The sequence below is a fragment of the Rana temporaria genome, chromosome 8, assembly GCF_905171775.1.
Source record: "Rana temporaria chromosome 8, aRanTem1.1, whole genome shotgun sequence".
NCBI lineage: Eukaryota > Metazoa > Chordata > Amphibia > Anura > Ranidae > Rana > Rana temporaria.
The window spans coordinates 37106466-37133782 of NC_053496.1; the positions used below are offsets into that span (position 1 = coordinate 37106466).

A 27317-nucleotide genomic window follows, 5' to 3' on the forward strand; every position below is an offset into this window, starting at 1 on the left:
GCCAGCTCCAAAAAGACACAGTTTGCTGTTGAGGAAGTCAAGTGGCCTACACAAAGCCCTGGCCTCTACCCTACTAAACACTTTTGGGGCCCTTTCTGTTCTACCATGACCGTGCCCCGAAGAACAAAGCCAGCTCCATAAAAACATGGTTTGGTGTGGAGGAACTCAAATGGCCTAAACAAAGCCCTGACCTCAACCCTACTAAACACTTTTGGGCTCCTTTCTATTCTACCATGATCTGTGCTCCTGTATATAAAGCCAACTCTATATAGACGTGGTGGCTTGGTGTGGAGGAACTTAAGTGGCCTTCATATAGCACTGACTTCAACCCTACTAAACACCTTTGGGGCCCTTTCTGTTCTATCATGACTGTGCCCCCGAGAACAAAGCCAGCTCCATAAAAACATGGTTTCGTGAGGAGGACCTCAAATGGCCTACACAAAGCCCTGACCTCAACCCTACTAAACACCTTTGGGGCCCCTTCTGTTCTACCATGACTGTGCCCCCTGAGAAAAAAGCCAGCTCCATAAAAACATGGTTTCGTGAGGAGGAACTCAAATGGCCTACACAAAGCCCTAACCTCAACCCTACTAAACACCTTTGGGTCCCTTTCTGTTCTACCATGACTGTGCCCCTGAGAACAAAGCCAGCTCCATAAAAACATGGTTCGGCGTGGAGGAACTGAAATAGCCTACACAAAGCCCTGACCTCAACCCTACTAAACACCTTTGGGCTCCTTTCTGTTCTACCATGATCTGTGGCCCTGTATATAAATCCAACTCCATAAAGACATGGTTTGGTGTGAAAGAACTTGAGTGGCCTTCATAGAGCCTTGACTTCAACCCTACTAAACACCTTTGGGTCCCTTTCTGTTCTACCATGACTGTGCCCATGAGAACAAAGCCAGCTCCATAAAAACAGCTTTTCTCAACACAGAGGAACCCTTAAAATACCTTTCAGGTATCAGGGAACCCCTGCTAAAAAGTATTATATCTACAACTCATGATACATTAGTGTGATGGTCAGTAGGAAGAATGCTCCTTACATTTGTTGTCATTGGGATATAATTCACCAATTAAAAATAGCTAAAAGGATCAATGGTCTCAGTGGGAACTTATCTGAGGCCCCGTACACACGTCCGAGAAACTCGACACATCGTTTTGCTTGTCGAGTTCCTTGTGAAGCCGCCGAGGATCTCGGCGAGCCAAGTTTCCTCATTGACCAACGAGGAAATAGAGAACATGTTCTCTATTTGGCCTGACGAGATCCTCGTCGGTTTCCTCGGCCAAAAGTGTACACATGACCGGGTTTCTCGGCAGAATACGGCTCCGATCGAGTTTCTGGCTGAATTCTGCTGAGAAACTCGGTCGTGTGTACGGGGCCTCAGAGGCAGAAATTGCTCTTTGCTGAAGGAACCCATAGAAACCTCTAGAGCAGCCTTCCTTAACCTTTCCAACACAGAGAAACCCTTGAAAATATCTATACAATCTCGGGGAACCCCTGCTAAAAATGACTATATCTGTAATCTGTAAAATGCTCATTGCTCAAGGAACTCCTAGAAACCTCTGGAGGAACTCTAGGGTTCCATGATATCCTGGTTGAAACCATGCTGTATACTTTCTTTCCTTACTACCCACCACAGGAAGAGCCATAGCTGCTTACTGACAAAAATGTACCCCCTACCAGGTTTCCGGTTTTTAAAAATTTTCATTTTTTTTTAATCAATCCGCATATCCAAGATGACAGTTTTAACGCAAGGATCGTAATTTTGACAACCGTGTTTTTTTCCCTCTGATTACTAGAGTTCTTTATGAACGTGGATCCAAAAATGTACAGCATTTATCATTATTTAGTCTGACTTCAAAGTTTGCAAAATTACATCAAACAAGATGCCTGCTATGAAATACATCTCTGATAAAATTCATTCAAGGTAATCTGGTAAGAATTTCAAAGGCCTCCAGTTTATACGATGCTACACATTTCTCTTCATTCACCAAGAGACATTTCATCTAACATGAATTCACAATCACTTTTTTTTTAGGTAAAATTTACAATTCATCTCATTGTTGACATAAGCTTTAATCAATGTGTCACACACAAATCCAGCATTCAAGCAATGATTAATTCATTAGTGGCCATGTATAGGTGCTACTCACATTTCACCGGCGTTCTTTTTATTACACCACAATTGACCACCAAGACCACTTGACTGGCGTTTGTCAGGAGGAACCTAAAACGTTGGCCTATATCATTTTTAAAATGGGATCAATATGCTAATATAAAGCATTGGGAGGATAGTAGTCATATAAATGGATTTTGTAAGACCATCTTTGAGGACAAGGGCCCGGATTCACGTAGAAGCGCGTATCTTTGTGCGGGCGTAACGTATCCTATTTACGTTACGCCTCCGCAACTTTGACAGGCAAGTGCAGTATTCTCAAACCAAAGTTGCGGTGGCGTAGCGTAAATAGGCCGGCGTAAGCCCGCCTAATTCAAATGTGGAAGATGTGGGCGTGTGTTATGTAAATTTAATGTGACCCCACGTAAATGACGCTTTTTACGAACGGCGCATGCGCCGTCCGTGAAAGTATCCCAGTGCGCATGCTCCAAATTAACCCGCAAGAAGCCAATGCTTTCGACGTGAACGTAAATGACGCACAGCCCTATTCGCGAACGACTTACGCAAACGATGTAAAACGTGAAAAATTTGACGCTGTTCCGACGTCCATACTTAACATTGGTACGCCTCATCTGCGCCTCATATAGCAGGGGTAACTTTACGCCGGGAAAAGCCTTACGTAAACGACGTATCTGTACTGCGTCGGCCAGGCGTGCGTTCGTGAATAGGCGTATCTAGCTGATTTACATATTTCTAGGCGTAAATCAGCGTACACGCCCCTAGTGGCCTCAATTTCTAAGCTTGCCGTCTAATCTTTTTTTTAAAATTAGTCCTTAAAGGGGTTGTAAAGGTTTGTTTTTTATTTTATAAATAGGTTTCTTTAAGCTAGTGCATTGTTGGTTCACTTACCTTTTCATTCGATTTCCCTTCTAAATGTTTTTTTTCTTTGTCTGAATTTCTCACTTCCTGTTCCTCCTCAGTAAGCTTGCCCCCATCATCTCAGCCGTTCAGGCTGGGGGTTAGTCAGCGCGCTCGCCCCCTCCCTTGGGACTACATCCCTGCGGGGAGACGCCCATCATCTCAGCCATTCAGGCTGGGGGTTAGTCAGCGTGCTCGCCCCCTCCCTTGGGACTACATCCCTGCAGGGAGACGCCCATCATCTCAGCCGTTCTGGCTGGGGGTTAGTCAGCGTGCTCGCCCCCTCCCTTGGGACTACATCCCTGCGGGGAGACGCCCATCATCTCAGCCGTTCTGGCTGGGGGTTAGTCAGCGTGCTCGCCCCCTTCCTTGGGACTACATCCCTGCGGGGAGATGCTGTAACGTCCGCAGGGATTTAGTCCCAAGGGAGGGGTGAGCACGAAGACTAACCCCCAGCCAGAACGACTCGGATGATGGTGGAAAGCTTACTGAGGAGGAACAGGAAGTGAGAAATTCAGACAAAGGAAAAAACATTTAGATGGGAAATCGAAAGAAAAAGTAAGTGAACCAACAATGCACTAGCTTAAAGGAACCTATTTAGAAAAAAAAATAAAAAAATTTACAACCCCTTTAAAAAACACAAACAATAATTGTATGATATAAATAATTTATAAAAAAAAAATAAGAATTTATAAAAATAATTGTATGATGTGCCCTTGATATTCAAGTTTTACCTTGAGGCCGCGTACACACGACCGAACATGTCTGCTGAAACTAGTCCACGGACCAGTTTCCGCGGGCATGTCCGACCGTGTGTACGGCCTAGCGGACCGGATTCCTGGGCTAGCGGTCAGGTTTCCAGCGGACAAATGTTTCTTAGCATGCTAAGAAACATGTCCGCTGGAAGCCTGTCCGTCGGACATGTCCGATGATTAGTACGACTCGTCGGACATGTCTGCTGGGCCGAAATCCCTCGCATGCGTCAAAGTGATTCGACGCATGCGTGGAAGCATTGAACTTCCTGGGTCGCGCACCTCGCCGCGTCATCGTCGCCGCCACATCACCGCGTCGTCACCGCGTATTCTGTCCGCAGGGAATTTGGTCTGATGGTGTGTACACACATCAGACCAAATGATCCCAGCAGACATGTCCGATCGTGTGTACGAGGCCTGACTGACAGATCTAAGTCAGTCACCCAAGGAGAGGCTGAAAAAAGACCAGGATTTATAAAGTTCAGTCTCATTCCAGATCTGGAGTAAAAAATATAACCCAACAAGACTGCTGCCAAAATTATCCTCACAACGGGGGGGAAATGTTCTTCTTGACCTCTTTTAATCAATCATTTAATCTACAAATGATAAGTGGGGATACCACATACCTCAGCCAATTATCTGTCTCAATCTTTAGTACATACCATTAAGTGATCAACTCCCTATTCATGTATACCGGGGGTCTCCAAACTTTTTAAACAAAGGGCCGGTTTACTGTCTTTCAGACTTTAAGGCCCCATACACACGGGAGGATTTATCCGCGGATACGGTCCAGCGGACCGTTTCCACGGATAAATCCTCTCGAGGATTTCCGCGGATTTTCATGCGATGGAGTGTACTCACCATCGTATCAAAATCCGCGCCGAAATCCTCTGGCGATGACGTGTCGCGCCGTTGCCGCGATTATGACGCGGCGACGTGCGCGACGCTGTCATATAAGGAATTCCACGCATGCGTCGAATCATTACGACGCATGCGGGGGATCCCTTCGGACGGATTGATCCGGTGAGTCTGTACAGACCAGCGGATCCATCCGTTGGGATGGATTCCAGCGGATAGATTTGATAGCATGTCATCAAATATTTATCCGCTGGAAATCCATCCCAGGGGATAAATATCCGCGGAAATAGATCCGCTGGAGTGTACACACCATAGGATCTATCCGCTGAAACCCATTCGCTGGGATTTTTCAGCGGATGGATTCTATCGTGTGTATGGGGCCTAAGAGTCCGGACTGTGGACATCAGGAGTACAAAATCCCCCATCATCGGTGTCTTTGGGCCCCGTCGTTGGCGACATTGGCAGGAATTGTGCCCCATCGTTGGCGTCAGAGAATAGAACAGTACCTCAAGGGCCAGATAAAAGCAAGTAAAGGGCCACAGTTTGGAGACCACTGATGTATACTGTTGTGTTGGACAACACCAATTATTTCACTGAAACCAACGATGGGACACTATTCCTTCCACTGACACCAAAGATGGCGCACTACTGATTTCACTGAAACCAACGATGGGACACTATTCCTTGCACTGACACCCATGTCAGTAAACTGGCCCTTTTCTTAGAAAGTTTGGAACCCCCTGATGTAGACGCAAAACCATGTCTACAGTAAAACTTTCCAACTCTTCTTCCACAGTAAACCTCCTGAGTTTGTGTAATCTGTCACATAGCACTGCGCTCCTTATATGAATGATTGATGACATTACAGCTCTTCCAACAGATGTTATCATTTACAAGTGATATCATTACCGTCCAAATGTAAATTGTATTTCCCAGAGCCAACACCTCGCCTATCCTATTCTTCGGACCCAGATTTCCATCACCCGACTAACCGGACCCATCTGACAAACCATAACCTTCTATTGGGTAGACAACGTGTCGTCTCCTACATAAACTCTAATTAAGCTCTTTTTCGTGTATCCAGCCTCTTAAACACAAGTCTATCTAGGCTTTGCATCTGCAAGTCATTGACATTGCATTCACCACATGTTCAGATGGGAGAGGTCTCTGCTCTATTTGAATCACTACACAAATATGCAAGTGATTTACTGTTTGCTCACTGACAGTTTTTTTTCTCCTTTTCTTTCTTACAGTACACATTACTCTGTGTGGCAGTCCATGGCGAGGCGAACCTCGTACCAACTAAACCTATTAAAACCCCTGCATGGGTCTGCCTTGATTGCAGTGATATGTTGTGCTAGCCACTAAAGGTGTTTAGACATACACTATATTGTCAAAAGCATTAGGACACCTGCCTTTACAAGTACATGAACTTTAATGGCATCCCAGTCTTAGTCCGTAGGGGTCAATATTGAGTTGGTCCACCCTTTGCAGCTATAACAGCTTCAACTCTTCTGGGAAGGCTGTCCACAAGGTTTAGGAGTGTGTCTATGTGAATTTCTGACCCTTCTTATAGAAGCCCATTTGTGAGGTCAGGCACTGATGTTGGACTAGAAGGCCTGGTTCAGAGTCTCCACTATAATTCATCCCAAAGGTGAACAGGTTGAGGTCCAGACTCTGCGCAGGCCACTCAAGTTGCTCCATCCCAAACTCACTCACCCATGTCTTTATGGACCTTGCTTTGTGCACTGGTCCTAATCATTTGGTGGAGGAGGGATTATGGTGTGGGGTTGTTTTTCAGGGGTTGGGCTTGGCCCCTTAGTTCCAGTGAAGGGAACTCTTAAAGCGGGGGTTCACCCAAAAAAAAATGTTTTTAAATTAGATATAGCATACTAATGATACTAAGGACATTTATTTTCAGGAGGTCATTTTTTTTTCCTCTGTACATACCTTTATATCCTGATTTTGTCCAGGGCTTCCGGGTTCCGGTGACTGCGGGACTGGGCGTTCCTATCCTTCGGTTTGATGATTGACGGCTTGTGAAACAGGTCCCCTGTCGCACAACGCGCGTCAACAACTTTCCGAAAAATAGCCGAGCTGCGAGTCGGCACTATACGGCGCCTGCGCAGTCAGCTCTACACGGCAGGCGCAGTCCCAGTCCCGCAATCATCGGAACCCTGAGGCTGGGATAGGAACGCCCAGTCCCGGAGTCATCAGAACGCGGAAGCCCTGGACAAAATCAGGATATAAAGGTATGTACGGAGAGAAAAAAAAATGTCCTGCCAAAAGTAAATGTACTTAGTATGCTGGCTCTAATGTTAAAAATTAGTTTTTAGGGTGAACCTCCACTTTAAGGCGTCAGCATTCCAAGACATTTTGGACAATTTCATGCTCCAAACTTTGTGGGAACAGTTTAGGGACGGCCCCTTCCTGTTCCAACATGACTGCGCATCAGTGCACAAAGCAAGGTCCATAAAGACATGGATGAGCGAGTTTGTGGTGTAGTGCAACTGTGGGCACCAATTCCCTCAACTTAATGAGTAAAAATGGCCAAAAACCAATTACAAACGTCTGGGAACCATCTACGGCTAGCACAGCACAAAATTAAAGGGTACGTAAAAACCCAAGAACAAAAACGTAATATACTTCCGCTCACAAAGTTACATAGTTAGTCAGGTTGAAAAAAGACACAAGTCCTTCTAGTTCAAGCTTAAAAAAATAACTCGGCCTTAGACGTTGTGGTTGCATTTGTTTCCTTTTCTAAAACTTCTTCCCCCCTTTACTTTCATCTGGTGATCCTGCCAGTAACATGCTTCCTGTCCTAGGCTCAGGGCTGCCATCAGGAATTATGGGGCCCCTTACACAGCTTCAGGCATGGGCCTGGGGGGTGCTGCCACGAATTGAGAAAGAAGAAATAAAGAAAAATATATATATATAAAAAGGGGGGTAGCCACCCGGGACCTCTGGGCCCTTTAATAAAAAAATAAAAATAAAAAAAATAAACCTCTGGGCCCTTTAATAAGAATATATATACCGTATATATATACCGTATATACATATATATAAAAATAAATAAAATAATATAAAACATTTATTTTTATTTTTATAAAAAATAAAAAAAAGGGGGCTTGCCATCTGGGCCCCTTACAGGTGTACTGCCTGTACCCCCCTGATGGCGGCCCTGCCTAGGCTCACTCATTCATTGTATTGTATTTATGGAGAAGCAGCGTTGTCACCTTAGGAGAGGGCTACAGAACATCTCCCTCTCTTCTGTTCTCAATAACTTAGAGGCAAGGAGAGAGAACTGACGAGTGTGCAGCACAAAAAGTAATCAGCTGAAAAGATTTCTGGGAGATTCGGCAAGAATGTTTGCATTTATTGAACAGATAAAATATAATAAAGCACGGTATAGTTAGCAGACCAAAAGGGAGCAATTAAGAGATTAAGCTCAGCATTGTTGGTCAAATGCACCAACAAAGGAGGTCCCAGGTGGGGTTTCCTTGTTTGTTTGTTTGTCTGGATGAATAAAGTTGCCTGTGATTGAATTTTTAATTGAGTGTCGCCAGCTCCTTTTTCCGTTGGTTTCCAGGTGTTAGGAAGAGCCCCATCCTGGATTTGGCCTCCTGGAGGGTGACTGGGCTTTTGGGATTCTGAGCGGCACACGTGTCTTCTCTTGTCAGAGAAGTTCATTCTAATGCCCCGTACACACCATCACTTTATGTGATGAAAAAAAAATGACATTTTCTGTGAAGTAAAAAATGACGTTTTTGAAACTTCAATTTTCAAAGACGAAGTTGCCTACACACCATCGTTTTTCTCACAATGTTCTAGCAAAGCGAGGTTACGTTCTCACCACTTTTTCCATTGAAGCTCGCTTCATAAGTAGCTTCTGGGCATGCGCGGGTGACAAAACTTCGTTTTAAACGACGTTTTTTACTACACACGGTCAATTTCTGTGAAGTAAAAGTTGAAGTTTTGAAAAACGACACATAAAATTGAAGCATGCTTCAATTTTTTTTGGTCGTTTTTTAGAAGACATAAAACGACGTTTTCCTCCACACACGGTCAATTAAAGTGACGTTTTTAAAAACGTCATTTTTTTTCATCACATAAAGTGATGGTGTGTACGCGGCATTAGGTTTTACATACACTTAAAGGGACATGCCACACTACTGACCCTGTTACTGGTGGCATCTCAAGCATAGCCAGGATCGTTGTCACTGCTACATAATGGTCCCTCATGCTGAAGAGTGTCACTCGTCAGCTACAACTCACTCTCCAACCAGCGAGGAAGCGAAGGATGGAGGTAGAGCAGTAGATTTCTGCCCTGCATGGCAATCCAAATAAATAATAAAAGCATTTTTAATGCAATTAATGTAAATACCTGAATATGCCATATTGGCCTCAAATAATCTTCTGAAGCCTGCAGATCAGTTACAGCCCTTTGCTCACCTTTATCTGACCATTCACTGATGTCAATGATGGGGCACTGTTTCTCCCACTGATATCAACAATGGGGCACCATTCTTCCCACTGACACCAATGACGGGACAGAATTCCACCCTCTCACAACAATGATGGCATATTATTCCTCCCACTGACACCAACGATGAAGGCCCATCCAGGTGAAAATAAAGGTAAAAAAGCCTAAAATATAGAACTAAGAATTGGTAAGCTGTAGTATAATAAATGTTTGCTTTTGGGTTTAATATCACTTTGATAAAGTAGCCATCAATGTCAGGGCCATTGTGATAGGTATACTTTACCACCCTATTTTTATTTGATGATGCCTTCTACAGCTGTATAGGAGGGCTGTCAACCGTTCTTCCACTGTGCCTATATTCTTACATCGGTGACAAGAGTGAAGAATGCTTCTTACATTGGTGGCCAATTGGAAGAATGCTCCTTACATTGGTGGCCAGTGGAAAGAACGCTTTTTACATTGGTGGCCAATTGGAAGAATGCTCCTTACATTGGTGGCCAGTGGAAAGAACGCTTTTTACATTGGTAGCCAATTGGAAGAATTCTCCTTACATTGGTAGCCAATTGGAAGAATTCTCCTTACATTGGTGACAAGTGGGAAGAATTATATTGGTGGTCAATTGGAAGAATACTCCTTACATTGGTGGCCAATTGGAAAAATGTTCCTTACATTGGTGGGAAAGTAAAATAATGCCTCTTTACACTGGTGGCCTGCGAAAAGAACGCTTTTTACATTGGTGGCCAATTGGAAGAATGATCCTTACATTGGTGGTCAGTGGGAAGAATGCTTATTACATTGGAGGTCATTGGGAAGAATGTTCCTTACATTGATGTTCAAATGAAAGATTATGCAATGTTCTTTCCTGCAACCACGGGTTGCTATAACTGCTGGCAATAATCGCATGGAAAAAATTCTGACATTCTGATTGTACCCAAGTTGATCGATGTATCAACTTGGGTACAACCAACCTGCCCATAGATGATTTGAATGCTCTTTACATTGGTGGTCATTGAGAAGAATGCTCCTTAAGTTGATGGTAAGTGGGAAGAATGCTTCTTACGTTGGTGGCCAATTGGAAGAATGCCCCCCTGTTAGATAAGTAAATAATTGGTGGTCAGTGGGAAGAATGCACTTTACATTGGTGATCGGTGGGAAGAATGTCCCTTACATTGGTGATCAGTGAGAAGAATGCTCCTTACATTGATGATCAGTGGGAAGAATGCTCCTTACATTGGTGATCAGTGGGAAGAATGCCCCTTACATTGGTGATCAGTGGGAAGAATGTTCCCTACATTGGTGATCAGTGGGAAGAATGTTCCCTACATTGGTGATCAGTGGGAAGAATGCTCCTTACATTGATGATCAGTGGGTAGAATGCTCCTTACATTGGTGATCAGTGGGAAGAATGATCCTTACATTGATGATCAGTGAGAAGAATGCTCCTTACATTGGTGATCAGTGGGAAGAATGTTCCCTACATTGTGGTCAGTGGGAAGAATGTTCCTTACATTGGTGGTCAGTGGGAAGAATGTTCCTTACATTGGTGATCAGTGGGAAGAATGCTGCTTACATTGATGATCAGTGAGAAGAATGTCCCTTACATTGGTGATCAGTGGGAAGAATGTCCTTTACATTGGTGATCAGTGGGAAGAATGCTCCTTACATTGATGATCAGTGGGAAGAATGCTCCCTACATTGGTGATCAATGGGAAGAATGATCCTTACATTGGTGATCAGTGGGAAGAATTCTCCTTACATTGGTGATCAGTGGGAAGAATGCTCCTTACATTGATGATCAGTGAGAAGAATGTTCCCTACATTGTGGTCAGTGGGAAGAATGTTCCTTACATTGGTGATCAGTGGGAAGAATGTCCTTTACATTGGTGATCAGTGGGAAGAATGCTCCTTACATTGGTGATCAGTGGGAAGAATGTCCCTTACATTGATGATCAGTGGGAAGAATGCTCCCTACATTGGTGATCAATGGGAAGAATGATCCTTACATTGGTGATCAGTGGGAAGAATGTTCCTTACATTGGTGATCAGTGGGAAGAATGCTCCTTACATTTGTGATCAATGGGAAGAATGATCCTTACATTGGTGATCAGTGGGAAGAATGTTCCTTACATTGATGATCAGTGGGAAGAATGTTCCTTACATTGGTGATCAGTGGGAAGAATTCTCCTTACATTGGTGATCAGTGGGAAGAATGCTCCCTACATTGGTGATCAGTGGGAAGAATGCTCCTTAAGTTGGTGGTTAGTGGAAAGAATGCTCCTTACGTTGGTGGCCAATTGGAAAAATGCCTCCCCTTTTAGATAAGTAAATAATGACACCGGTGATCTTTTTACCTATCTGAAAGTGAGAAATTGCTTACTGCTCAAGGAACGCCTTGCAACCTTTGGAGGAACCCCAGTTGAGAAAGACTGCCCTAGACTAAGATACACACAATGTAGCAATTTGTAGCACAAATGTTTTAATGTCGCAGCTGGGGATATTTACCACTACCACACAATTCACTCCTCGGATTTCCTTTCCATATTCATTTTTAGAAGCCGACTGCTGACATTAATATCATGGCAATTTTCTCGGGAAACGTCATTATTTGTTGACACTTCCTCGGCACAAGCCATCTACAGGAATGAAACATTTAATAAGCATTTAGCACAAAGGTGCCTTTTATACCCAGACGTGTGTCGTTTTAGCATCGAGATAAACTGCTCGTAATTACTGAAAGAAACTCGAGCCACCTCCTGCCAATCGGAGGACCAGCGTGGCGTCAGGTATCCTCGGTTATAGGCTACAAATAAACCCCCAGGATTTACGGACTGTGTCGCTCTCCCGGGAGAAACCCCCAGGGCCATGGTTTTGCAGCAGACCTATTAAGGCGCGACTTGTAAAATTAACCATCCCGTCCGCAAATGCACTTCAATTACAGGTTACCATAGACGGTCTGGATTTCACAATGACAAGTTCAACACCGTAAACTTTTATATGGCAAAATGTATACAGCGCAGGGAAAGCCGATCGGTCATGAAAGATGGATGGGCGATTGCCCCGCTTCAACCTTTAAATACAATGCAACGATACGCTCACTACATTTTCTTATTTTACTTCTTTAAAATTAAGCATCTGTTTTTGGCGTTAAGAATATTTGACACTTAAAAAAAATGGTCCGATTTTCGTCACCTTGCGTATTTGGCATCAACGTTTTTACCGCATTTGCTATTTTCACACCCAAAAAGAAATACTAAATACGTTCCTGTTAACCGGAGCTCAACCGCTAACCTAAAACCTGAACTCAACCCCAAAAACGTAACCCTTAACCACAAGCCACAGAAATGCTGGTGCTGAAGTTCAGAGCGCCAAATTTACACCAAAAAAGCCCAGAGCCAAGCGCAAATGATCACGACCCCTTAAAACCATTAAAGTGTAGCCAAAAATTTCTAGTTTGGATTACTGTGGGGAAGCTTAAAGGGGTTGTAAAGGTTTGTTTTTTATTTTCTAAATAGGTTCCTTTAAGTTAGTGCATTGTTGGTTCACTTACCTTTTCCTTCAATTTCCCTTCTAATTGTTTTTTTCTTTGTCTGAATTTCTCACTTCCTGTTCCTCCTCAGTAAGCTTGCCCCCATCATCCGAGCCGTTCCGGCTGGGGGCTAGTCAGCGTGCTCGCCCCCTCCCTTGGGACTACATTCAGGCGGGGACTACATCCCTGTGAACACAGCGTCTCCCCGCAGGGATGTAGTCCCAAGGGAGGGGGCGAGCACGCTGACTAACCCCCAGCCAGAACGGCTCGGATGATGGGGGCAAGCTTACTGAGGAGGAACAGGAAGTAAGAAGTTCAGACAAAGAAAAAAAACATCTATAGCCAGATTCAGAGAGAGTTACGCCGGCGTATCAGTAGATACGCTGTCGTAACTCTGGATCTGCGCTGTCGTAAATTTAAGTATATTCTCAAATTGAGATACACTTAAATCTAGCTAAGATACGACCGCGGGCGCCGTCGTATCTTAGCTGTCTATTTAGGCCGGCCGCTAGGGGCATGTACGCTGATTTACGCCTAAAATGCATAAATCAGCGAGATACGCCTATTTACAAACGTACGATTGCCCGTCGCAGTAAAGATACGCCGTTTACGTAAGGCGTTTACAGGCCTAAAGATATTCCACCAAAAAGATGGCGCAGCCAATGTTAAGTATGGAAGTCGGAACCGCGTTGAATTTTAAAATGTTTACGTTGTTTGCGTAATTCGTCCGTGAATGGGGCTGGGCGTAATTTACGTACACGTCGAAACCAATAAGTCTTTGCGGCGTAATTTGGAGCATGCGCACTGGGATATGTCCACGGATGGCACATGCGCCGTTCGTTAAAAAACGTCAATCACGTCGGGTCACGATTCATTAGCATAAAACACGCCCACCTCTTCACAATTTGAATTAGGCGCGCTTAGGCCGGCACATTTACGCTACGTCGCCGTAACTTAGGACGCAAGTGCTTTGGGAATACAGCACTTGCCTCTCTAACTTACGGGGGCGTAGCGTATATGACATACGCTACGCCTGCCTAACGTTAGGCAGGTCTACGTGAATCCAGCTACTAGAAGGGAAATCTAAGGAAAAGGTAAGTGAACCAACAATGCACTAGCTTAAAGGAACCCATTTAGAAAATAAAAAACAAACCTTTACAACCCCTTTAAGATCTCTGTCAGGGGCTCACTGCTCTGTGTACCTTTTGGGGAAAATATACCTGACTTCCTGTCTTTTGTGGCACCAGTCACTGAAACAGGAAGTAAGGAGAAGTTTCCAAATTGGGGACAAATGCAGAAAATACATCTCAGAGGTTCTAAACTTTCTCCAACAAAGATCATGGAATTATTATACGTTAAACCACAAAAACAAAATATATATATTCCTCAATATTCTTTCTGTGTGCACCAATTCCCCTTACAAACCCGGATATTATCTTATAAAAGTAGCAGTGACATCAGGACTGTGCTGTACATAGCCTAAAAGGGGCCCAGCAGGCTCCACCCACTACCAGCTGTAGAAAACTACAGGAGGGGGCGGAGACAAGACCAGTCACTCTGCACAAGGCGAGAGAGCAGGTCAGGAAAAGTTTAGTCTTACACTGGATTACTGCATAGATCTGGAATAAATACACAAAGCACACCAAGATTTAAGGAAGAATACATGACTCTCGTATTTAGATAATATTTGCTTATCCCAGAATTAGAAGAAATGGGCCAGATTCACGTAGAATCGCGGCGGCTAACTTATCCTAGATAAGTTACACCGCCGCAATTTTTCATCGCAAGTGCCTGATTCACCAAGCACTTGCGATGAAAACTACGCCCGCGGCCTCCGGCGCAAGGCGGGCCAATTCAAATGGGCGTGTGCCATTTAAATAAGGCGTGCTACCGCGCCGGACCTACTGCGCATGCTCCGTTTCCTAACTCCCGCCGTGCTTTGCGCGCCGTGACGTCATTTTTTTGAACGGCGACGCGCGTAGCGTACTTCCGTATTCCCGGACGGCTTACGCAAACGACGTTAAATTTCGACGCGGGAACGACGGCCATACTTTAGACAGCAATACACTTGCTGACTAAAGTTAGGGCACCAAAAAAAAACGACTAACTTTGCGACGGGAAACTTGACTACGGACGACGTAGCGAACGCGAAAAACCGTCGTGGATCGGCCGTAACTCCTAATTTGCATACCCGACGCTGGTTTACGACGCGAACTCCCCCCAGCGGCGGCCGCGGTACTGCATCCTAAGATCCGACAGTGTAAAACTATTACACCTGTCGGATCTTAGGGATATCTATGCGTAACTGGTTCTATGAATCAGTCGCATAGAAGAAACAAAGATACGACGGTGTATCCCTTTTGTGAATCTGGCCCAATGTTTTTTTTTGGAGAACAGCTGATGTCATTGAAGAACTAGCATTCTTATGCTAGGCAAGCTGACATGAGATGCTTCCCAAACGCTAGAGGCCTGTAAACTGGTTGTGCCTACACTTTGTGGATCTTTTAGCCTGGGTCGGCCAACAGAACAGAACATTTGTTAAATACAGGTCACCCCACATCTGCCCATAATACAACCTCCACATAAGCAGGAGACAGCTGGGAACGGGCCTGGCAATATGTTGCACAGCAACATACAGACCAGCAGCTGGCCTTTCCTAATCTGATCACAAGGCTGCTCGTAAATCCATCAGGCAATTTGAGGCGTGGGACACGGTTCTCTCATTGTAGACCCCCATTCAGACTCTTACACCTCCTATGCATTCCCATACTCTTATACAACTTCCATCAATTGGATCCATCCTAGGTCCACTCCATGCGGAAGAAAAGGTGAACCCTACTCGAAAATACAGGTGTTGCAACTGGATAATCAAACAATGGGCATCCATCAACCTACCAACCTTAATACATAGTTACAAATGCCAAGGAGGGGGCAATGCCTGCAAACCCAAACGGATTTTTAAGAAAAGCTACACCAACAATTACAATTCCTAAGACCTCTCCATGCTGAAGAACAGATGAACCCCACACTAAAATACAGGTGTTGCAAACTACAATCAGCCAATGGGTATCCATCAACCTAGATTCATCCTAGGTCCTCTCCATACTGAAGAAGAGATGAACACCATACTAAAATGCCTGTGTTGCAAATGACAATCAACTAATGGGTATCCATCAAGCTACCAACCTTAAGGCACAAGCTTACAAATGCCACAAGGAGGTTATGCCTCCAGACCCAAAGGACTGATTTAGATTGGTCGCTCCAACAATTACAATTCCTAGGACCTAAGACCTCTCCATGCTGAGGAACAGGTGAACCCCACACTAAAATACCGGTGTTGCAAACAACAATCAGCCAATGGGTATCCATCAATCCACCAACCTTAAGGCACGCGCTTACAAATGCCAAGAGGAGGTAATGCCTCCAGATCCAAAGAGTAATTTTATAATGGCCAATTACAATTTATTATTTCAAGAAAAACTGCCAGGAACGTTGTATTTCCCATATCTACTCTACCACCAACTGAAGATCGCCAAGTAGCATAAACAGCATTGATGTAACTAAAATCACCAGTGTTTTTGGGCGGGGTGTCCCATACTACGCCCCCCGAGACCTGCTGTAAGATGAAACCGAAAGGGCCTGATGGCAACGGGATGAAGAAATAGGGCCTATCACGTAGCTGAGGCTTCTCTGTGACAAATCTACAGCACACAGTTGCTGAATATCCCTTGCTCCATTCATTGAGTTATGTCAGCATTGTGTATCATTTAAAGTAGCAGCAGTGAATGTACAGCTATTCCATGGATCCAAGGACTCTGAAATAACATTACTAATAGCTGCTGACAGGTGTCCACCATATCATAAGCTAGGCACATATATACAGATCTATTTCTTTGTGAACAATATAAAAACAAAAAAATATGTAGTATTTCCCAAGCTAATATGTACAAGCATACAACAAGCCCATGTGCATGCTCCTCATATAAATAAATAATTATTACAAAATAATTTATATATATATATATATATATATATATATATATATATATATAAGAACAAGTATACAACAAGCCCATGTGCATGCTCCTTCTCATATATATATATAATTAATGAATTATTAAAAAATAATTTATATATATATAGATATAAGTACAAGCATACAACAAGCCCACGTGCATGCTCCTTCTCATATAAATAAATAATTATTAAAAAATAATTTATATATATATATATATATAAAAATATATAGATATAAGTACAAGCATACAACAAGCCCATGTGCATGCTCCTTCTCATATAAATAAATAATTATTAAAAAATAATTTTTATATATATATATATATATATATATATATATATATATATATATATATATATATATGTATATGTGTATATATATATATATATATATATATATATAAGAACAAGTATACAACAAGCCCATGTGCATGCTCCTTCTAATATAAATAAATAATTATTAAAAAATAATTTATATATATATATATATATATATATATATATATATATATATATATATATATATATATATATATATATAATCTCTGTATATGTATGTATATATATATTTATATTTATTTATTTATATATTTATATGTATCTATATGTGTATATACATATATATTTATATAGCTCTATATATAGATATAGATATATGTATGTATATATATATATATATATATATATATATATAAATAAATAAATAAATTCACTATAAAAATAAATAAATACACACATATATACATACATATATAGAGATTATATATATATATATATATATATATATATATATATATATATATATATAGGAATGTGGAGGCAGTATCAGCAGTCCATTCAAGCCAAATGCCCTGGTGCTCCAGAATATATATATTTCATACAGAATAAACATATTTTGCACACAGATGAGAGAGAACAAACAACAAAAGCTTGCACCGACATCAATGCATTCCTATAATTCCTATACACAGATACTGCTGCTTTAGGATATACAAACCCGAGCTGTACACAGCATGTATGAACCATACATCATACAAGGTATATTGCACATTATTGCACATTACAGAGATGTTAAACGGTTTCAATATAAAAAGCTTAATAGAGAATTCATCAAAAGATTTAATGCACACAGCATGTAGACACAATACTATTGTCCAAGTTACACTATATATTGTTAAATATGAATTGTTATGAGCATTTGTTTCATTGTAATATATGGAGGGGGGGGGGGTCTGATCTGACTTTTTGCACACGTACAATTTTAAAGTAGGCGTGAATCCCTGTATTTTTATTAGGGCTTATACCAAAAGGTCAACAGTGATGACAAATTTAAAGGCCTCAAGTGTAACATAGTATCACATCTAATGCTACTAGAAAAAAAAAAAAAAGGATGCGGACAAGATAAAAATATCTTGGGGTGAATTTTTTCACCAGCTGTCCAAAAAACTGTAATAAAAAATAGGGAAAAATGAACAGCTATACTCAAAGATCCTCAAACTCACCCTTCCGCCCCCCACAAAAAAAAAAAAACTTTAAGAATGCAATTTTTTATTTCTTTTTTTGAGGAAGGAAACCACGAGGATTGAAGGACACCTGTTCTTATTACCCGGTGATAAACATAAGATTGTTCTCTATTTAAAATGTAATGAGCTGTGTAATGACAGTAATGTCACGTCGCATTAGGAGAAGGGGGGGGGTGCCGATTTCACACACATTTAGAAGAGTTTAAAAAACACTTCGTTGAGCGAGAGAGCCCCGAGGCTAATGGGTTAAACTACTCCATCCCAGGGAGGTCTAAGAGACGAACCGCAAGTGCTGTAACCCCTTAAGAGCCGGTTCCTGGTCCTAGGGCGGCCAAGCGCTAAAGTGTGTCAAATCCTTTTGTTATAATTTTTTTTTTCTTCTAGAGTTAATGAAGGAAAAAGAGCTGGGACAAAAAAAGGATGCAAAACAGCCTTCTATTATTCTGGCCCTTTCTCTGCCAAATACGCATGACAAAGGTGAACAAGACTAAAGAAAGTAGCGGCCATTCAACTATTAAGTTATAACCAAAAAAAAAAGAGACTTAAGACACAAAGCACACAGGATGACTTCACCTCCCACCAAAAAAAAATCCAAATCATTCTTAGCTACACCTGCAAAGTCAGACAAGCTGATTTTTGGGTCAGGAATTTAGCTACGGCCACGGCAAAAAAATTTAATAAATAAAAAAGTCACATTAACTGAATCATATCGCCCCCCCTTACTCTGCGGATTAACATGAGGCAAAAAACAGCGGACGGCACCTCAATTCTCTAAGGCTTTGTGAGCCGAGCAATTTATGTTGGGTCTCCTTATATAATGTATTATTCATGCAGACCTGTCACAATGATACCCAATAATTTTCCACTTTGCTTACAGAAACGGTTAAAAAAAATAAAAATAAGGAATCAATGTTTCCATCTAGATCACGTTAGATAGAGATTCAAAGGCTGCTTAACGTTTCAGTAAATAAAACAAACCAAATAAATTGTACAATTTTTTTTACATAAATATAGTAATATACACAATAGATCGCCATAGAATTGTTGGAAAAATAATCATCTGTTTAATTCCGTCAACAGCTACACGTGATCAGCTAACAGTGATGTAAAGCAAACAAAAGCTATCTTTCTCATTAATAAAAAAAAAAAATTGCGACAGGTGATAGCTTAGCTCTCAAGACAGGCGTCCAAATTCACGCATTGTTCTGGCAAAAAAAAAAAAAGCTTATTTTCACAGAAACGAGCACAGAATTCTACAGCAACAAGACACCCCCTGGCAACTCGCTTTTAACAAACAGCAAAAAATGAATATTGATACTCTTCACAAACTGCCAGGGCCAACGCACGTTGTTCAAAATCGCACAGGCGTGCTTTGCAACTCTATTTTTTTATATAAAACTGAAAAGGCTTCACAGCAAAAAAATAATTATTTTATTTGCGTTGTCAGTTTTTCAACCTTTTTTTTTTTTTGCAACACGGACATGGTTTTGAAGACTATATCAATTCAGCCATTGAGTTGGAAAAGGTATTAGGGCCCTGCCAATTCCCTATGGCGATTGCAGGTCAGTATGACTTCCAGAAAACTAGCCAAAAAAAACAACTTTGGGGGTCATCAACGACCAGCTATTATTTTTTAATATATATATATCTATATATATATATATATATATATATATATATATATATATAGATAGATAGATAGATAGATAGATAGATATAGATATATATAAATATATCTATAAATATATATATATATATATAAATATATATATATATATATATATATTTATGTATATAGATATATATAGATATATATATAGATATATATATATAGATATATATAATTGCTCACGTTTAAATATAACAATTTCTTTTCACATACACACACATATTAGATTTATTTCTCATATAAGAAAAAATACACATTATACATACAACAGCACGTGTGTTAAGTGAAGGCAAGCCCCATCCATACAGACTCACAGACCTTGACAATTGAGACGTTCCACCAGCAACAGTCACAGTATTTAAAACCAATCTGAGAAATCAAACATCTCTTTTTTTTTTTTTTCTTTTTTTACTTTGAACCAGAGTATGAATCTTTGTTTAGGGGGCGGTGGTGACGGCACAAGCAGTGCCCATGTCCCGCTGAACAATGGGATTATTTATACTTTTGGGGAGGGAGGGGTATATAAGCATCGAAAAACAAATTCCATACAGCAGGAAGCAATGCCACTTTTATTTTCTACCCCCCCCCCCCCCCAACCCTGGTGCACTGACATAGAAAGAGCAAATAAAAAAAAATAAAAAAAGTTGCCATCCTGACTTAACTGAGGTGAGAAGCAGAATATAAAAGTAAACAAACAAAAAAACAATGACAGCCCCAGAAAGAAGAAGAAAATTAAAGAAAAAAAAGAAAAGAAAATAAAACAATATTGTATCAAACTCTAGGCATGAAACAGATACATGTAAAAAATAAAATTATAAAATTAAAGTAAAATGTGTTGAAAACAATGGAAAAAAAAACAACATAATTTTGCATCCTGTGTCTCTTTAGCTGCCAGGGGGAACCACAAGTTCCAGCGTGCCCGGAGATGCACAGGTTGCAAAACGCTATGTAAAGGGCCACCATACCTAAACGGCGTGAGGTTTCTAAACTGTTTATGCAAAAGAGACTGTGATAACATTCGTGGGCACCTTTTAGATTGCAAGCTTTTGGGGACAGATCTCTCGTCTCTGATTGGTCAGGTGTTAGTGCTGCTTTTTTCGTGTCACATTGCTGAATAAGCGGACACTGTACATGAATAATAAAAAGCAATATATTTGGAAGATATTTGCAGGCAAGGTGCCCTGGCAGGGAGACAGATTATCCAACGCACAGCTGACTTCCTGTCCACAGAAAAGGCCTGACAAACTATTCTAATTTTTAGGCTGCACCGGTGTCAGCTATCTCAGGCGCTCTCGCACAAACCGGGAACCTTTTAGCATCCATAGCTGCGAATGTTATTGAGGCTCTTTCACATAACGCCTATAGCGCAGTTTGTTTCTGTCTTTGGAGTATAGTGGTCCTTTAAATAAGACATGACGAGCAGCAGCTGCAGCCTAATCACTAGCGGGTGAGTGTGCTGCTGCCAGCACAAAGCTACATTGTATCCACAGTGAGTGCACGCAGCAGCCGCAGCCATAAAGGAGGCACTTACTGTCCGAGCCGTCGGGGAGAGCGACCCGTTGGGCAGATAGGGGCTACTCAAGTCCGGGATCATGATGAACGGGTATCCAGGGTAACCCGGGCTCTTAAAGAGGCCTCCTCCATCTTGCCTCTTCGCAGCTAAACACACACAGTGAAAAAAAGAAAAAAAAAAAGAAAAAAGTTTAACAAACTCTTAAAAGTTTTAATTATCTTCCCCTTTCCACCCATCCTCTCCCCACAAGTGCAAAAAAAAAAAATTAAAGGGGAACGCAAGCAACCCACCTTCTTCCAGGGCGTCCCGGTTCTTGTCCCGGAAGGTCTCGGATCTGGGCGCAGGCCGCCGCTCCGCCTGGCACGGGGCACAGGGCACATGTTAACAAGGCTTATAATCGCTCTTTATATAATACACACATACATAAAATAATACAGCAGGATGTGTCAGGGCTTGTCACGTTGTCACACTGTCTGTACGCCGCCTGGCAAGCATCGTTTTTGCACACATACTAAACGCTAGCTGGGAGACATTTGTCAAAAATATAAAAATAAAATAGGAGAGATGGTTTACAGCAATGGGATCTGGACCGATCGGCAGCGATGGTGGGTATTCATTTAGGGTATCCGTTTTAATACAGGAATACCACCATGCTTTGGAATAACAAAGACTGGCTGTACAAAGATATTAAAAGATGGGACTAAAAATATGAACTTCTATAAATGTCCCAATCTGTACAGATTGATTAGATAATTCAGCTTGCATCAAGATCATATGTTAGCAAGATGTTCAAAAAAATAACACTGTGTGTACATATGATCAACAGAACACACGTGTGTGAGTGCAAACAGGAAAATAGATTAACTATATAACATTAAATATAAAGTGTAACATAAAATGTGTACATGTAACAACAGCCATCGTGCTAACATATAGAATATATAGATAAAAAAATTATATCTACCTAGATATATATATATATATATATATATATATATATATATATATATATATATATATATATATATATATATATAGATATATATATAGATAAATAGATATAGGAGATAGATATATGTTTTTATATATATATATATATATATATATATAGATAGATAGATAGATAGATAGATAGATAGATAGATAAAGAGATAGATATAGCTATATAGATATATATATATATATATATATATATATATATATATTAATTATAATATAAAGCATATAAAATATATGCAAAATTATACATTATATATATATATATAGATACACACACACACATTTATTTATATATCTATATATATATATATATATATATATATATATATATATATATATATAGATGATAGATAGATAGATAGATAGATAGATAGATAGATAGATAGATAGATAGATAGATAGATAGATAGATAGAGAGATAGATAGAGCATTATAAAATGTATACAGTGTTATTGTAGTAAAAATAGATACAATTATAAAGCATACAGATATGTATATACAATTTATACTACTATATGGAATAAATCAACTGAACCCATGCATTAATTATATTAACACATAAATATATATAAATTCTTTGATTTGGGCAGATAAAGCCTCGATCCTCCACAAGAAAAGCATGGGAATATTTTTTTTTCTTCTCCTATTTGTAAACACAGCCAAATCACAAAGCCCTGTTTAATAAATACAAGCTGTCAGACTTCACAGATTTTTGGTATTTAGTAAATACCATCAACGTTAACACAATATTTAATAATAAATCCCCATGATTGGCGATCTCTCTTTCTCTCCATTGAGCTGTGTGTATACAAATAAGACTTTGTTGTGATTTCTGAGGACACTTGTCGCTATCTCACACTGATGGAGATCTAGGGACCTGCTCTGGAAGGGCCCCCCCCCGGGGCACCCCCTGTAATGTCATGGGGAGCAAAAGGGCAACTTTAATTTGAGTGTTAAGGTGAGCAGGTGGGTGCCCCTCACCCTGCACCTATGCTGTTTCTGCTCTTTAAATTGTACATTTCCGCTTGTGGATTTTTACAGCTTGACTGACAGTGACACCTTCCAGGTCTGCAGACCTTTCGGGGTGTCTAACATGTGGCTGCATGACAGTGCCCAGGCTGTGCCCCTGCACGGTACAAATTGTGCCACCCTAGTGTATATCATGTTCCCAATAATAATGTGTATATTATATTATCATGAATGTGCCCTATATAGTATATATCAATCATTATAACACTAGGCTGTGTGTACAGAGCCCTTTAACACGCCATGCTGTGCCCCTTACTATGCCCCTTCCTTCCTTAATATGCTCCAGCATGCTGGGCCCCATTGTACTGCCACTTCATTATCCACTATGCTGTTCTCTTATACTATTCCAAGTGTGCCCCATAATATTTTTCTCTGTGCCACTAACATGTCACTACACTGAACCCCATAAATATTCTTTAGGATGTGCCCCCTACTACAATTCATCCTTTACTGTACGGTGCCCCCTTATCAAGCTGTGTCCCTTTATTTGTTTCTTATCTGTGCCCTTTTACCTTACTCTGCCCCTACTGTCCCCCTTAACTCTTTCCTTTCCCCTCTTTACTGAAATATTTCCCCCTATAACTGTTCTCTGTGTTGTGCTGCTCATACCACGCAGTGCCCCTTTATTGTACCCAGCATTTGTTTACTATGCTGCCCTCTTATAGTATACAGTTCCCCTTAACTCTTCTCCATACTATACCCCCTCCTACCAAGCGGGGCCCCTTAACTGTACTGCACCCTACAACTATTCAATATGTTGTACCCCCACCCCCCCATAATTGTATAACTCTTTACTGTACTCTATATTTCTTAACTATATGGTACCCACCATGTCAAGTGATGTCCCTTAATTATATACTATGTTGTTGTGCCCTGCATATCAACCTCTGCCCTTTTACTGTACCCCATAATTATTTACTATACTGTACCCTATAATTTTTCACTATGCTGTGCTACTCAATCTGTGACTCTTTACTGTACTGTACCCAATAATTATTTGCTATGTTGTGCCCACCATGCCATGCTGTACCACTTAATTATTTACTATGTTGTTGTGCCCTGCATATCAACCTCTGCCCTTTTACTGTACCCCATAATTATTTATTATACTATACCCTATAATTCTTCACTATGCTGTGCTACTCTATCTTAATCTGTGACTCTTTACTGTACTGTACCCAATAATTATTTGCTATGTTGTGCCCACCATGCCATGCTGTACCACTTAATTATTTACTATGTTGTGCATCTCATATTAACCTGTGCCCCTTTACTGTACCCCATAATTCTTCACTATCTTGTGCCCCCATGTAACTCTGTGTCCCTTTACTGTTTATAATTCTTTATGCCATTCTGCTCCCTATAATTCTTAACTATGTTTTGCCCACCGTGACAAGCTGTGCCCCTTAATTCTTTACTATGTTGTGTCCCTCATATCATGCCCCTCCACTGTATCCCACTATTCTTTATTGTGCCTGCCATATGACTCTGTGCTCCTTAATTATTTAATGTTCTGTGCCCCCCATGCCATGTCCCATAATTCTTCATTATGTTGTTTATTATATTGTGCCCCCTCATATCAACCACATGTTTTTTTACTGTACTCCATAATTCTTCATTATGTTGTACCTGCTATATAACTGTGTCCCTTAATTCTTTAATATGTTGTGTGCCCCCATGGCATGCTGTGCCCCATAAATCTTAATTAGGTTGCCCCCCCCCCCTATATAACTTTGTGCCCCTTTATTAAGTTGTTACCCCCATGCCATACCACTTATTCTTCTCTGATTTGTGCCCCCCCCAAAATTATTTATTATGTTGACACCCCCCCCCCCCCCACACAATATAACTATGTATCCCTTTATTGTTCTGTACCCAATAATTGCTTTTTTATTATTAATATTATCATTGTTATTATTATTATTATGTTGTGCCCGCCATGCCATACTTTGCCTCACAATTCTTCATTATGTTGCCCCCCCCCCCTCATATAACTCTGTGCCCCTTTATTGTTCTGTAACCAAGAATTATTAATTATTATTATTATTATTATGTTGGGCCCCCCATGCCATGCTGTGCCCCTTGATATTTTCCATGTTGTGCCCCCTCCCAAGCCGTGTCCCATTACTGTGTCCCATAATTTTGTATTATGTTGCTACCACCCCCATTTAACTATGTGCCCCTCTATTGTTCTGTAACCAAGAATTATTCATTATTATTATTATTATGTTGGGCCCCCCATGCCATGCTGTTCCCCTTAATATTTTCCATGTTGTGCCCCCCCCCCAAGCTGTGTCCCATTACTGTGCCCCATAATTTTGTATTATGTTGCTACCACCCCCATTTAACTATGTGCCCCTCTATTGTTCTGTACCCATTCATTCTTTATTATGTTGTGCCCCCCATTCTTCTCTATGTTGTGCCCCCCATTCTTCTCTATGTTGTGCCCCCCATTCTTCTCTATGTTGTGCCCCCCCATACCAAGCTGTGTCCTTTTAATGGGTCCCATAATTCCTTATTATGTTGCCCCCCCCCCACATTATAACTCTTGCTCTGTACCCAATAATTCTTTATGCCCCCCCCCTCTCCCCAATATAACTCTTGTTCTGTACCCAATAATTCTTCTGTTGTGCCCTCATGCCATGCTGTGCCCCCCTTCACCCTCTCCTCCCCGACTCCTCACCTCCGAGTCGGACGAGCTGTTCTGGTGGGTCTCGGACTCGTTGACCAGAGAAGATTTGACGTCGGCCAGATCCCTCTCGGCCGATGAATTGTCGGAGATCTTCTCCTCCTGCTCGCCCTCGTCTTTGAAGGCGATCATCTCATCGTTGGCCCCCAGATCGTCCCCTCCGCCGCCGTTCAGCTGCGGCATGCTGCTCTCCACTCCGTCCGCCCCGCTCCGGGGACACCAAACAAAAAAGAGAGAAAAGGAACCGGGCGCCGATTCTTCCGGGGGAAATACCGGAGAAAAGTTTTGTGCCTTGTCCCCGGCTCCGCTCCGCGCCCCCCGCCGCTCGGGGGAGGGAAGGGGGGGGCAAGGGGCAACTTTTCTCGGGGCCGCGTGGGGGGGGAGGGGGGAAAGCAGAGGGGTGCGCGGGGCGATCTCCTTTGTCCGATCCGCGGGGCCCCCACCTTTCCTCCACACACCGACAGTCCACACAAGAGTCCCCCCAACAAAAACTAATCACAGCCCCCCGAGCCGGCAGACAGCGCCCCGGACTCCGCTCCGCTCGCCGGATTCACTCGGTTGAAGTTCCTCTGGAAGGAATCCAGTTCAAAGGCGGCTGTGATTGACAGCTGGAGGAAGGAGGGGGGGAGTCTGATCCGGGAGGGGGCGGGGACGGGGGGGGCTTTAATTTCATGCAAGGGGGAGGGGCCAGACTGACTGACAACCGACTGGAGGAGACATGTCAGCAAAATACACCGAAACAGAGAGAAAGAAGAGAAGAGGAGAAGGAGGAGAGAGAAGAGAGAGAAAGAGAAGAGAGGAGAGGAGGAGGGAGAAGAGAGAGCAAGAAGGAAAGAGAAGAGAGAGAGAAAGAGCGAGAGAAGGGAATAGAGAGAGAGAAACAAAGTATCAACATGGAAACAAGTGAAAGAAACTGAAAGAGGAGGGGGGAGGGGAGGGGGGACTTCACTACACAGTGCGGGGGGAGGAAGAGGAGGGACGGGAGAGCAGGAAGAGCACCGAGGGACTCCAACACACTGCACACTACTTACTATACACTGCACACTATACACTGACACCAACACTGCACACTGACACTATACACTGTGCACTGACACTATACACTGCACACTACTTACTATACACTGCACACTACTTACTATACACTGCACACTATACACTGACACCAACACTGCACACTGACACTATACACTGTGCACTGACACTATACACTGACACCAAC

The 27317-nt window shown here is 41.8% G+C and overlaps 1 protein-coding gene across 27 annotated transcripts in view; it reads right to left on the reverse strand.

The window, feature by feature from the left end:
- TCF7L2 (transcription factor 7 like 2) overlaps positions 1-26699 on the reverse strand; it is a 290074-nt gene extending 263375 nt beyond the window's left edge. For 8 of the 27 annotated variants that reach the window (XM_040361603.1, XM_040361591.1, XM_040361598.1 and 5 more), the window contains exons 1-3: positions 26090-26691; positions 21669-21735; positions 21397-21524 (exon numbers count right to left, since the gene is read on the reverse strand). In XM_040361603.1, coding sequence (XP_040217537.1) covers positions 21397-21524; positions 21669-21735; positions 26090-26278 — 384 coding nt within the window. In that variant the 5' untranslated portion in view covers positions 26279-26691. Of the gene's footprint in view, positions 1-21396; positions 21525-21668; positions 21736-26089 lie in introns of all 27 variants that reach the window. The other 19 variants (XM_040361607.1, XM_040361606.1, XM_040361602.1 and 16 more) reach the window with 7 other exon arrangements.
- Positions 26700-27317: the final 618 nt, after the last annotated feature.